At 38.3% G+C, this 14,511-nt stretch overlaps 2 protein-coding genes across 2 annotated transcripts; one reads left to right on the forward strand and one right to left on the reverse strand.

Annotated features, from left to right (window-relative positions):
- The first annotated feature begins 23 nt into the window (after window positions 1-23).
- Window positions 24-664, forward strand: LOC109206037 (proteinase inhibitor PSI-1.2-like). Its single transcript, XM_019368803.1, has 2 exons — window positions 24-164; window positions 318-664. The coding sequence occupies exons 1-2, from the start codon at window positions 119-121 to the stop codon at window positions 512-514; spliced, it is 243 nt and encodes an 80-aa protein (XP_019224348.1). The 5' UTR covers window positions 24-118; the 3' UTR covers window positions 515-664.
- A 4,114-nt stretch (window positions 665-4,778) lies between these two features.
- LOC109206038 lies at window positions 4,779-6,362 on the reverse strand. The gene has a single exon (XM_019368804.1). The coding sequence runs from the start codon at window positions 5,794-5,796 to the stop codon at window positions 4,924-4,926; it is 873 nt and encodes a 290-aa protein (XP_019224349.1). The 5' UTR covers window positions 5,797-6,362; the 3' UTR covers window positions 4,779-4,923.
- Window positions 6,363-14,511: the final 8,149 nt, after the last annotated feature.

A 14,511-nucleotide genomic window follows, 5' to 3' on the forward strand; every position in this document is an offset into this window, starting at 1 on the left:
TCTATTTCATGCTTTGTTTCTTAGTAACACTCGTTCGCAATAAATAGCGGTATAGGATAATATCCATATCCCCATATGCACAAAGGAAATAGGATTACTACTCTATCAAAACAATTTCATGGCTATTCACCGAGTTGCTTTTCTTGCTCTTCTCCTTTTGTCTGGTAAAGTCTTAATTCTCTTTTATGTCAAATCATCGCCTTTTCTTTTCCTCTTGTAGTACTCAAGAAATTAAAGTCGTTTATGTTCAGTTAATTTACACAAAAGTGAAGCATTAATTCCTAGTAATAGAATTAACATGATTGAATTAATTGCAGGAGCGGTTCTACTAGGAAATAAAGTGGAATGTGCAGATGGCAAGGCTTGTACTCGGAATTGCGATCCAGATGTAGCTTACATGGTTTGCCCATCTACTGGACAAAGGATTACTAAACCATGTGTCAACTGTTGCTCAGCAAGGAAAGGTTGCAAACTTTTCCACAGCAATGGATCTGTAAAATGTACTGGAACTTAGCTTTTGTCAATTATTAATAAGCTACAAGGCCACTACTTAGGATATCTATGCAATAAGGCTTGAGAGTATATATACTCTCACATGTGGTTTGTACTGTATATTGAGTATGGTATTTCATTACTTGTTCAATTAGTTAAGCTTTACATGATCTCAAAAGAGTAGTCTTCTTATATATTCAAGTTATTTTTAGTTTAAGCGGTGGGCAAGCAACAATTTAAATTAACAAGATATTAGGCGAAATGGCCTAAGGGCCACCTAAACTTGTACCAATTTGTCTACCGATATATAAACTTACACAATTCCCGTTTGAGCACATTTACTTGATGAACTGAGTACTAATAAACATGTGTAACCGTTGACTATGCTTACATGGCGACAGTACAGTTGGCGTGGCCAAAATGGATGCAAATCACGTTAATTAGGCATGTGAATGAATTAATTTGATTTAAAAAATTATAAAATAAAAAAGAAAGGTAAAATCATGAAATAAAGAAAGGATAAAAAATGAAGATACCCCTCCCCTGTTTAGTTCTTCTTCCCTGTTCTCGTTCCCTGCTTCCTCTCCCCTCCCTCCATTTTGTTTTCCCTCACCCTCAAACTCCTCAACAACCAGAAAATTATATCGATTTGGTTATTGATCGTCTCTTCTTTTTTCTTTTTTTTTTTAAATTTTGATGGCAAAGAGTATTGAAATTGAACCGGTGGTATTTCATATCTGTTTGGTCTATTGTTAGTGAGCTTGTTGAAAAGGAGGTGACGAAGATAAAGTGGTAAGGAAGGTATTAGGTCGGTGGCAAAAAGGTGAAGCGGTGACGATTTTGGATGATTCTTTATATGGTTGCATTTTTAACGGTGGCAATCTTGCCGGTGTAATTTTGGGCCTTTTCTAGAGTGTTATAACCATTTTAGGCTTCTTTCTTTTCATTTAGGTTTGATTAGAATCTAAGGATGAAATTTGGATTCTTACGATTAGAAATGGTGGATTAACTATGAAAAATGGTGGTTCGATGTCGTCCAAGACGAAGAGAATTGACGGAAAATAAAACTTTTGTGAGTAAATTAATTTTTTATAAAGTGGGACCCACAAACTACATATGGCAATTCGTAAGAGGATAAGTATGTGACATATCATTTGTGTCATAGCGCTGGAAGGCCACGCGCAGTCATATGTGTTTATTAGTGTGCAAATATATGAGTTAAGGTGCTAAAATGAAAAAAGTGTAAGTTTATATACCGGAATAACACGGCTACAAGTTTAACTGGCACTGTTTAAGTTTTACTCCATTAAGAAAATCTTTGTTTTTTTTAGCCTTTGTCAGACTTTCTTTTTCTTCTCCTCCTTCTTCTTCTTCCAATAAGTTATGAGCACACAATTAAAAGTAAAAACTAATAAAATATGTGGGGTAAAAAATATATATGTATCACTTATTTGTAGTTAGAATTGAGTGGGTAATGTTTCATTAAGCTTATATTGCCACTAATGATTTGGATTGGTTAAGATTGAAAAATTGAGAAACATCATTGTTGAGTTTTGTTTGAACTTGAAAAAAATCTTATTAAAGAAGACAAAGTGGGTTTATTAATTTATGAAAGTTTAAGTTGAATCTAATCATTGAAAACTATTGAAATTGGTATTAGAAGGTTGTATATGTTATAAATAGAATTGTATTTATGGTGAATGTCTATATTTAGAGAGATTCTAGGGTTCATTGTTTGGTGGCTAAGTCACCCTCTCCCTATAAATAGAGGGTTATATTCTATTGTAATTCATCCAATATCAATAAGAATTCTCTCTCTCTCTCTCTCTCTCTCTCTCTCTCTCTCTCTCTCTCTCTCTACTTTTCTCTGCAATACTCTTCTTCTTCTTTTATTATTTTATAACAATTAGTATCATTTGGGCAATCACTTAAGGGCCCGTTTGGCCATAAATTTTTTTTCACTTCTTTTTGGAATTTTTTTTTACTTTTTTCGGAATCAATGTTTGGTCATGAAAATTTCAAATTTCACTTGAAGTAGAATTTCGGAAATTTGAAAAATTCTAAAAAGTTATTTTTCAAAATTTACTTCAAATCATTCACAAAAATTTAAAAATAGTCCAAATTGTATTCATGTTCAAACACAATTTTTCTTTCAAATACTACTTTCACCTTTTCCTGAAATATTACAATTTTTATGTCCAAACGCCTACTTAGTTGTGACCTGTTCAATTGAGATTTGGCCCCCACCGGCCACCTCTTAGGAATCAATCTATATTTTGTCAATCATTTTCGTCTTTGGAATCAATGTATAGTTTCAAACGGATAGAAAAGTTCTATATTTATTTCTTAATCATATAATAAATTCTAATTTGTTTGGGATTGAAACCCAATTATTGTTGTTATACTTGGACAGATCTATTAAAAATTGGACCCGGGCCCAATCACCAACGATATATAGCGACCACAAGAGAAGCCCAGCCTTCTTCTCATTCATTAATTAACGGGTCATATTACATGGGCCTATTTGGTCTTCCTACATTCTCAATCCTAATTAAGTACTAATTAAATCACAGATGCTTCAGCTCTTCTTTATTTACTGTTCCTAAGTTCACTATTCTCTCTTCTCTTCCTCAAATTTTGAGAAGAAAATTCAACAAAAAAAAAATAATTTTTTTTCTTCAGAAGAAATATAACTTTTTGATGAATTCTGATCAACAACCTACACATTACTAATGGTTGATAATCAGGAATTACCAGAAGCAGCACAATGTGACAGTATGATCAAGGGCGGCTCTATAAAATTAGTGGCCTAAAGCCAAATTTTAATAAGAGGCCTTACACTTTTTTTATTAGTATGTATACTCACATATATGCAAAAAAAATTAATCTTGCCATTTTTTTCATACTTGTTGTTTATAGTATATATTCTTAAATGGCATAAAGTCTTTAATTTAACATAGTAATATTATTATTTATATTAGAAAAGAAAAATTGAAATAAATGAGATGTTAGACATGTATTTGCAATATGTTACCTTTGATATTGTTGTAAAAAATATATTTACTAATATGAAGATTTAAATAATGTAATTCAAAGTTTTAAAAATATTTTTACTGTTAAAGAGTAGACACCTTTCTTTCACTTTTAAAATTTTTTTTGTACTTTTTTTTTATTTTTTCTAAAAACATTAATATTGTCTAATTTGAAAAAAAATTATAAAATCCATCATTAAAATTTTAGGGGACCTAAATCAATGCTTTACTAGTCTCCTACTATAGCCACTTGTCCACCCTTGACATTCTCAATTAAATTTATAGAGTCTCACTTAAGATAAGGCAACAATGACAAGAACATTAATGGCAATGAGTGTGTCATTCAGTTACCAAATGTAATGAAGCTGGTCGAATAGTACGTTCATGGTGGGGCAGTAGTTTATAAATAATTGTTGATCGTCAATGAGGGGTGGCTCAAAAGAACTGTTGACCTAAAACCAAAATATATTAAAAATACCCTAAGACTTCTTTTATAAAATCCATATAATTTTGAGATTAAAAAAAACCCTACATGACTTTGATCTAGGGGTGAGAACGCAACTCGTGATGTATGAGTTATGCGCACGTCATATGGTATGAATTCTTCCCTTAAGTGAAAAATGGTAAAGGATGGGCCAATTATCCATCGTGTTTTGAACCTTGCGATATTTATCTCGGGGATTTCTTAGTTAAAAAAAGATAGACACAAAAGAACTTGCTTTCTAGTGTGTGGATCAATCAAATGTGACAAAAAGAATAGTTAATTTAGAGAATTTGAGTTGAAATTAGAAAGTAAAATCGTGAGAAACATGAAAAAAGACTATACATAAAAGAAGAAAAACAAAATTGATGAGAAGGTAAATATATTATTCAATTTAGTGAGAAAAAATTATCCTATTAACTCACTCAATCTTACGTCTACCAAATGTTAAAAACTATTAAAATTTGAAATCGTTTATTAATAATTATATAAATATAAATTATGGAGCATATATTATATAATAATATAGTAGTGCTTCTTATTTTTGGGGCCTTAAATATTTGGAGGCCTAAGGGAACAACTGCACTTGCCTTACCCTAGAGCCACCCTAGCTCCCAAAACAATTACTCCCTCCGTTTTAATTTATGTGAATCAATTTGACTGAGCGCGAAGTTTAAGAAAAGAGAGAATGACTTTTGAACTTGTGATGTAAAATGATACACATATTTTGTGTGACTATAAATTATTGCATAAAAATAAATTATTTCCAAATATAGAAAGAGATCATTATTTTTGATACCAACTAAAAAGGAAATAGGTTCACGTAAAAGTACTGTACTGACGGCATATAAGAAATCAAGGGCGAAACCGTACTTTTATCGTATGTTGTCAAGTTGGTCAAATATCCACGAGTGCAATTTAACGGTTGGGATTTAACCTCCCGAAATCTACAAGCTTCCTCGATCTATTCTTGCAAAATGACGTCGCATTTGACAGTTGAGGCTTCGCCGGACTCGCACGTACCAACGGGCTCAAGCAAAACGCCATCCCAGAGAAGCTCCGGTTATGACCCGACTTCCCGCCGGTTCTCCGGCCAAGTTGAGCGGCCGGTTTTCTCCTCGGAGTCTCCGATGAGTACCCGCTCGATCCGCCGTGGATATTCTCGTCTTCCTCCTCGTCGGTGCATCGCGCCGGAGACATTCCTCGATCGTGGTCCCGGCAAATCCTCCGTTTACCTTCGATCGTCGATTCGTCCAATGAAAACGTCCGTGATTGCTTTTTACGGCGAATGGGCAGAAAACCGGAGAACCACGACGGTGATGAAGACGACGATGCGGGGTAATAATCTCCAGAATTTGAAACCCTAGGATCCGACCCCGGTTTACTCGACCCGGATCTAAACAGACCCGATAACAAAGGAAATTTGAAACTCTTCTTCTTATGCGAGGTGGCAGCAGTTATTGTTTTTCCGTTGGGACCCACATGTGGAGTACTGAAAAATCTTTGATCTGGAACTCCATGAAATGAATATTGCTGGAATTGAAAGGGCGTAGAATCAGATTTCCGGCGAGAAATATACGGCGAAACGGAGCGAGGAAACGCTAGAGGCGGAGGATTGGTGACTCTTTCCCGGTGGTCTTCCTGTATTTGAATTGCCTCATAATGTTTATAATGAGTTTGTGCTTGTGCTTGTTCCTCCGCCGCGATCACAGCAAATAGCCGTTCGCGCAGACACGAAGCACAAATACCGACGCTACTACTAGCGTCGGCTAGATGCTTCTTACACCTCATTAATTAACTTTCTGAAAGAAATGGAAATCCGTAAGGACGACTTCTTTTCTCGCGAAAAGCAGGGTTAAATGGCAATAATCATTCTTTGAGCCGGTTTGGATTTTCAACGCACCGGCAAACTGGCCGAGATAGACCTTTTTCTCCTCTGCCTTACCGGTAAGGCAATCATTTAATTTCAAACGAGTTGAGGTCCGGGTGAAAATAAATAAATGCACCTTCCAAGAAAAATTTAAAATGTATATGTTATTTACAACTTTCTTGGAGAGTACTGTATCTTTCTTCTGCTTCTTCTGTTTAAATGGTATTTTGGAGTTGAAAATTGGGAGATGTAAAAGAAAAAAGAAAGTGAAGGTGTGTGGCTTTGTCTTCTTCAATCTTCTTCTTCTCAAAATTGTTTTAGAGCGAGAAAGAATGAGAGAGAAGCAGACAGAGTCACAGAAAATGGGAGCCTTTAAGCGGGCATGAGAATTTTTGTTTGAGAAATTAGAGGCTTCTTTTTAACATCTTTTTATAGCTTCAGCCTTCAAGTATAGAGAGAGGGAGGTTGAGGGTGACACGAGGGAAAAAACAAACATATATAGAAGAATCTTATTACTTTAATAAAATTTCTATTATGGTCAGAAAATGATAAAGTTAATTCTTTTGGGAAAAACGTCTTTAACTATTTTGGTTGGTTTGGAACTTTGAATGTGATCATCTTTTCTTTTCCTCTTTTTTCTTTTTCTTTTAAGGTTTGTGTTTACCTCGAAAAATACGAGTAACAATTAAACTTGATTTGTGGTTTTAAAAATATGTGATTCAATTCAATACCAATTAATGATCAAGAAATACGAAGTAGAAATGAAAGATAGAAGTGAATCAAACCAATGTTAGTTAGCAGCAGTGACCTCGAGATGGTGACCTCGAGGTGGCTTAGGGCAGTAAGAACGATGAAATAATAAAATCAAACCAAAAACGATTAAGCTAAGGGACAATTCTAATGAACAGCAGGCAAAAAGGTAGAGAGTATATTCTTTTCATAGTAAAAGATGATCTTACAAATGATTGGGGTGCCCTTTTTATAATAGAAGAACCCTAAATAAGGAATATTTCTATTTACAGTAGGGAATATTCTTGTTACGGCTGTCTTAACCGCCTAGTACGGAATTGTATGATCCTATTTCGGAATTCGCGCCATGATCTCAGGGACGTGGTAGGAATCTAGCTCGCTTTGGTACAAATCCATAACGGTACTATTTCGAGGTCGAGCATACTTGGCCTCGGTATTCCCCGAACTCCTACTTCCGGCCATTACATTCTTTCTTCGAGCTCGAGCCTGGTCCACCGGCTTCGAACTTGACTTCTCCGGGGCTTGGACATAGGGCGGAACATCGAGCTTCTACATCGGCGGCATATGACTTTGGCCGTATACAGTTTGTTTTACTCATTCACTAATTTGTAATTCAGAAAAACAATTGTTTTTTGATGTTCGTTCGTTTAGAGTCAATTCCTTAGAAAGTTATCCAAATATTAACAATTACTCAAGAAAGTCACTTAACTATACTTTTATCACACAGAAAAATCAAAACCACGGAAAATCCCTTCAATTTCATAAATTTATTAGTTCTAAAAAAATACTCTTGGAAGAGCTAAAATGGATGACTCTCAGTCGTCTTCCACCAATCCGCTTTATTTTCTTTCGCTTATTGTACTTTATAATTATAAATCAATTAAATTTGATCTAAATTTTAACTCAACAACAATAACAACCTAGTAAAATTTCGCTTTCCTCGTCTTTGATGCACCTCACTTGGTCTAAATTCCGAGTCGTCCTCTCTCTCACCTTGACCAACTGGAATAACTTCTTGTCCCCGCCTTTATCGCCTAGTTCCTCATACAAATGACCAAACGCTGCAGTCTTAGTCCCCGTGGCCGCTAATTTCACCTCCCTCCTAACCTCCTTATACCTTTCTCTGTTCTCTCTCCTCTCCTCCTCGTCTTTGCTTTCCACTTACTCCAGGTACGCTGTTTTCTTTGCTTCCACTTTACCTTGGACCACGTCATTCCACTACTAGTGGCCTCTGTGCCCGCCAGAATAACCCTTCGAGACCCCCAGAGGCGGACCCAGGATTCGAGCATAACGGGGGCACCACTGTATATGCTAATCACCAGCGATAATATTCGGCGTGCAACTCTTTGAAACTTAATGATTATGATGACTTATTGTCAGGACCCAATTTCCCCTCCGTTGGGTTTCGTGATGGCACCTAGTCTTAAGGACTAGGTAAGCCTAATAATTGCGGAATAACAACAATGAACAATAACATCCTGGCAAGGGAATCAACAATATAAACCATACATCCCGGCAAGGGAATCAACAATATGAACAATAACATCCCGGCAAAGGGAATCAACAATATGAACAATAACATCCCGGCAAGGGAATCAACAACAATCCAACAATCCAATCACAAGGAAGTTCCACCACCAAGAGTATGATTACATAGCAACAAGAGAATCACGAAGAAACAAAGAAAACACAATAACCTTAACAAAACAACAAAAGAACAGCTAATTCAATCAAGGCAATTAAGGCCAAGTAACAGGTAAGAGTTAGAGGAAAGCTAACAAAATCGTATAGAGCATATAGAGGTAAATTATGCAATTAGATAACTCAATCATAACCGATTACTTCCCATATGATGAACATAAGGGCCTAAAAACCCTAAAGGAAATTTTCCCACAAATAAGTCCGAGCACACACTCGTCACCTCGCGTGCGCGGACTACAATTAGCATGGAAGACTCAAATCCTAAGGGGAAGTCCCCCACACAAGGTTAGGCAAGATACTTACCTCAAAGACGACAAACCGATACTCTAAAATGAATTTCTCGGGTGAAAAGACCTCCGGACGGCTCAAATCTAACCAAATTAACTTCAAAGCACAAATAAAACACATAAGAAACTATTCTGGATCATAAAGTTTCAATCTTTAACAAAATCTAAAAATCGATCCAAAAGTCGACCCCCGGGCCCGCACCTCGGAACCCGACAAATTTTACAAAAATCGAATACCCATTCCAATATGAGTTCAACCATACAAAAATTATCAAATTCCGATACCATTTTGTCCCTCAAATCATGAAATTTGGTTTTGAAAACTTTCTTCAAAAACCAACATTTTCCCTAACTAAAAACACAATTTAAATGATAAAAATAAAGACTAATTCATGTAATATATTTAAGTCTCAGTGAAGAACACTTACCCAATCGATTTGTGTGAAAACCCCTCAAAGAATCGCTCAAAACCGAGCTCCACAAGTCCAAATATGATAAAATGGTGAAACCCTCGATTTTGGAATATATTCTGTCCGCCCAGGCATTTGTGCATCGCGAACGCGAAAGAAGTATCGCGTTCGCGAAGAAGAGAATGAAGGCTGCCCAGGTTACTCAACGCGAACGCGACAATAAGTCCGCGAACACGTAGAAGGAAAGTCTGATGTCCCAAAGACTGCTCTTCGTCAACGCGTGAACTAGTACGCGAACGCGAAGGGTGGGATGGCATAACTACGTGAACACGATGGACAGATGCGAACGCGATGAATGAAGAGACAGAGCTACGCGAACGCGAGGCGTATTACGCGAACGTGAAAAAGGAAAATTAGGCTACCAGCAGAGACACTTCGCGAACGCGGGAGGGTTTTCGCGAACGCGAAGGAGGATATCAGATACCAGAAACAGCAGTTCAAAAACAAGGGAGAATGGCCCGTAGCCCACCAGGAACACACCTGAGGCCCCCCGGGACCCCGTCTAAACACACAAACAAGTCTATAACCTAACACGGACTCGCTCGAGGTTTCGAATCACATTAAACAACACTGAAACAACGAATCAAACCATAAATCGAACTTATGAACTTTCAAATCTTCAAATTTCAAAACTCGTGCCGAAACCTATCAAATCAATCCGGAATGACGCCAAATTTTGCAGACAAGTCCAAAATGACATAACGGAGCTGTTCCAACTCTCAGAATCGCATTCCGACCCCGATATTACAAAAGTCAACTATGGGTCAAACTTCTCCATTTTCCAAACTTCAACTTTTCCAACTTTCGCCAAAATGCCTCAAATTATCCTACGGACCTCCAAATCCGAATCCGGACGCACGCCTAAGTCCAAAATCACCATACGAAGCTGTTGAGATCACCCAAAACCCATTCCGGGGACGTTTACTCAAAAGTCCTATTCCGATCAAATTCTCACCGTTTAAACTTCCAAAACTAGTTTCCTTCTTCCAATTTGATTCTGAATCATCCGTTAACTGAATTCAACCATGCACGCAAGTCGATACACATATTATGAAGCTTTTCAAGACCTTAAGCTGCCGAACGGAGCTTAAATTCTCAAAATGACCAGCCGGGTCGTTACATCCTCCCCCTCTTAAAACCAACATTCGTCCTCGAACGTGCCAAGATTCGCCTCGAAGTCCTCAAGTTGTTGAATGCACACTTCCAACATACACCCGTGGGTGATCCCACGTCACCCTAATCCACATAAACCTGACGACATCATCTTAACTGAAATTTAGCCTTTCTATCAATACCAATAAGCCTTAGAGCCAGAATTCTCACCTTCCATCCATTTCCAAAGACCCGATTCTAAATCCATACCCGGTTTCAGTTTCAACTAGCTGTAACTACTTATGCCTACACCCACAGAGTACAACCACACAACATACACACCATGCATAGGCCTCTAATAATATTCCTTATCACAATACGTGCCCAAAATCAAATCCTGCACCGGCCATAAGCCTCAAATTCCATAGGAACCCGTTTCAAACCTCCACAACACTGACGATGATTCAATAACCACGAAAACCATACAGCTAACACCCGAATCACAAATTCACAACTAATACCAATGGGCACACACCCCACCAGCTAGAACTCAAGAAGCACAAAACAAAAATGATTGAATATGGAAAGGAAACACATAAAGGAACTATCAAACAAGTCCGTCAAGCACAAATTTTTCTATCAAAACTAATTTACAACACAATCTAACAAGAAAGAATTAAAGCATATAGAAGAATCACAAGGATCTCATACTGATATAATTTCTACTGCGGTACACAGTCCGATCTCAACACATAAAATCACATGAAACAACGAGGGTCTTGCCCTCAACTCTGAATCTCAAGTAGGGTACACATCAAATCAGCTGGAAACTCTCACTAGATCAATTCCGTCACAATTTACAACAAGTATTGGCTCCCACACCGGTGGAGCATAAAATCACGGCTCCTAGCCAAAAATACTCATAAATCACATCAAGCCTACCGAGAAGGACAACAGAAATTTACTACTAGTCTCATAACTCTCGATAATAAACAAAAATAGACGATAGACACGGCTATCACTAATAGAACCTTCCTACAGGGTTACACATAAACAGAGTGTATATTATGAAACGCACCCATAAGTGGAGCAACAAATAGGGGAACTCACCCCGATAAGCAGAGCTGTAATGAACTACGGATGGTGCTCCTCTATAACAAATCAAAATCATACCTGAATGACATCATCTGGCGCAACGGCCTTAAGCCTACCATATGAAACACGTCAACGGGTCGGGCCTCCCCCTCTTGGGCGCCCTCTACTCACCTGAATACCTTGCTGTGACACATCTGCTCGAAATCTAGGGAAATCTCTCGCCATGTGGCTAGCATCTCCACACTCAAAGCAACCCCTCTACTAACGTGGATGTGGGAACTATGCGCTATGGGTACTATGAGACCCATGAACACCTGAATCACTGTGAAGCCTGAAGCGCAAACTGAACTGGCTAACCCACGAACCTCCACCATGTCGTACCCTGCCTCCAGAATAAGGGCCAGCAGATCTCTCCGGTCCACGAGGCCTCCTCGCCTCCCTGTACTCTCTCTCTCCAGATCTTGTCTGTCCTCTCGCTCCCGGTCCCATATGCCCTCTAACCGGCGAGCGATCCCTACCACCTGCTGAAACAAAACATCTGACTCCAACTCTCGAGCCATGCTGAACCGAAGTGACTGAGGTACAAACTCTCTCAAAACATCTCTGAAAACTGAACCCATGTAAGTGAAACTGCATCGGCCGATTACCCAACTCATATGTCCACCACCACTGATAAGCCGCTCCATCCAGTTGGAACGTACTAAAAGCAACCCCACTCGTCTTTGCGATACCCATAGTGCTGATAATGCGATGGCACTCCTCTATGAAACCCAATGTGGTCTCTTTAGCCAAACCGCTAAATGTAGGAGGGTCACTCTTTCCTGAACCTTGTAAATTCTAAGTTGCTCTCCCTCGGATGCTGCTGCCCTGACCATGGGCTGAACTGGAACCACAAATTGTGTCGCCATGACGCCTGGAACCTGGCCAACAGAAACTCACTGCTCTGAGTGTGGTCTATCTGCGGCACGTACTCCTCATCGACCTCTGCCTCTAGTGATACCTGCTGCGGAAGCAGTGTCATCGATAACCGCAACTCGTGTCCTCCCCGTCGGTGAGAGAATGGAAGGATAAAAGTTCAAACTGCAAGATCAATAAGCTCCCGCGATAAGAATGAAGGAAGTGAGATTGTCCTAATAGTTCCGTAGCCTCTTGAAGATAAGTACAGACGTCTTCGTACCGATCCGCAAGACTCTACTAAACTCGCTTATGACTCGTAGAACATATGAACCTAGAGCTCTGATACCAATTTGTTACGACCCAATTTCCCTCCGTTGGGTTTCGTGATGGCACCTATTCTTAAGGACTAGGTAAGCCTAATAATTGCGGAATAACAACAATAAATAATAACATCTAAAATTCTTCTGAACTAAATCCTTTATTCAATGAACATCTTCCCAAAACCCGGTAGTACAAGTCATAAGCTCTACAGAGTTTCGCTACCATTTCTAAACACAACCGTATGGAAATAAGTACAGCAGTGGGAATATAAAATAGGAAGGTGACTCCGAAGCCTGCAAACGCAGTAGCAGGACTACCTTGAGTCTCCTCGGCAAGAATCCGCACAGCTACTAGCGAACAATACCTGGATCTGCACAAAAAAATATGCAGAAGTGTAGTATGAGCACACCACAGCGGTGCCCAATAAGTATCAAGACTAACCTCGGTGGAGTAGTGACGAGGAACAGTCAAGACACCTACTGGTCAAATGAAATGAAAAGGATATGATAATAAAATATCGAGATAAAGATAACGGGGTAATATCAACAGTGAAGAGAAATCAAAATACAAACAGTAGGAACAATAAAGGGAGAACACGGGTAGTAACGAACGATACCAAGTAAATTAGATAACCAAGTAAATCAATTAACCGAGTATATCAGATAACCAAATAAATCAACTCTGACATAACAGGAACAGAGACAAGTAAGAATGTATCCAAATAAAGAAAACAATGCCAACTCAACCACTCACATCATGTCTAATACACAATCCCGACCATCTCAATCCTCGGTTTCTCACATCATAATCTCAATTTCCGAACCCTCAACACACATGCACCTTGTGCTCCCATATTTTCCATCTCGCTCTTAACAAAAGAAATCCACATGCTATACAATACATAATGTCCGTACAAATGCACTCAAGATGTTCAAGAAGTCTCATTTACCTAATATAAGTAAATTACAAATTTTAAACTAATTAGGAAAGCCAGCGAGAAAAGATGAAGTTATTTTTTTTTAGAAATCATTTGAATAAAGAAAGTATCATTTTCAATCAGAATACAACATCGAATGAATTATTACCTTTACCATGGGATTTAATAATTTACAACTTAGTAGAAATTTCTTTTAAGTAGAATACAACCTCAGATGATTTAAGGAAAATTTAGTTGAGAAACTAATTGAGTCAAAAATGTAGAAATTATTGAAGTATGAAGTATTGAAATATATATATATATATATATATATATATATATATATATATATATATATATACGGCGAGGTATTGACAACACTATGGGTTACAACACAAAGAATCACAGCAGTGAGGGAATCTAACCCGTAAAACACTTGAATTGATAACAACAAATAAACACAGCAAACAGAAAGTGCACGGCATCAACCTTCGTGCTTTTACACTCACAGAATATCGACAGGGGATCTCTCGGGATCCCTTCCTGTAGTCCCAAACGTAAGTACTTGGGGGATCTCTCAGTATCCTTAGTATATGAGTTAGGGATCTCTTGGTATCCCGAGGATCGCTTGGTATCCTCAATATATGTGCTGGAGATCTCTTGGTATCGTCAATATATGTGTTGGGGATCTCTTGGTATCCCGAGGATCTCTTGGTATCCTCAATATATACGCTAGGGATCTCTTGGTATCCCGAGGATCTCTTGGTATCCTCAATATATGTGCTGGGGATCTCTTGGTATCCCGAGGATCTCTTGGTATCCTCAATATATATATGCTAGGGATCTCTTGGTATCCCGATGATCTCTTGGTATCCTCAATATATGTGTTGGGGATCTCTTGGTATCCTCAATATATGTGCTGGGGATCTCTTGGTATCCCGACCCAACAATATGAACAATAACATCCCGGCAAGGGAATCAACAATATGAACAAATAACATCCCGGCAAGGGAATCAACAATATAAACCATACATCCCGGCAAGGGAATCAAAAATATGAACAATAACATCCCAGCAAGGGAATCAACAACAATCCAACAATCCAAT

This window comes from Nicotiana attenuata, unplaced genomic scaffold, assembly GCF_001879085.1.
Source record: "Nicotiana attenuata strain UT unplaced genomic scaffold, NIATTr2, whole genome shotgun sequence".
In the NCBI taxonomy this organism is placed as follows: Eukaryota; Viridiplantae; Streptophyta; class Magnoliopsida; order Solanales; family Solanaceae; genus Nicotiana; species Nicotiana attenuata.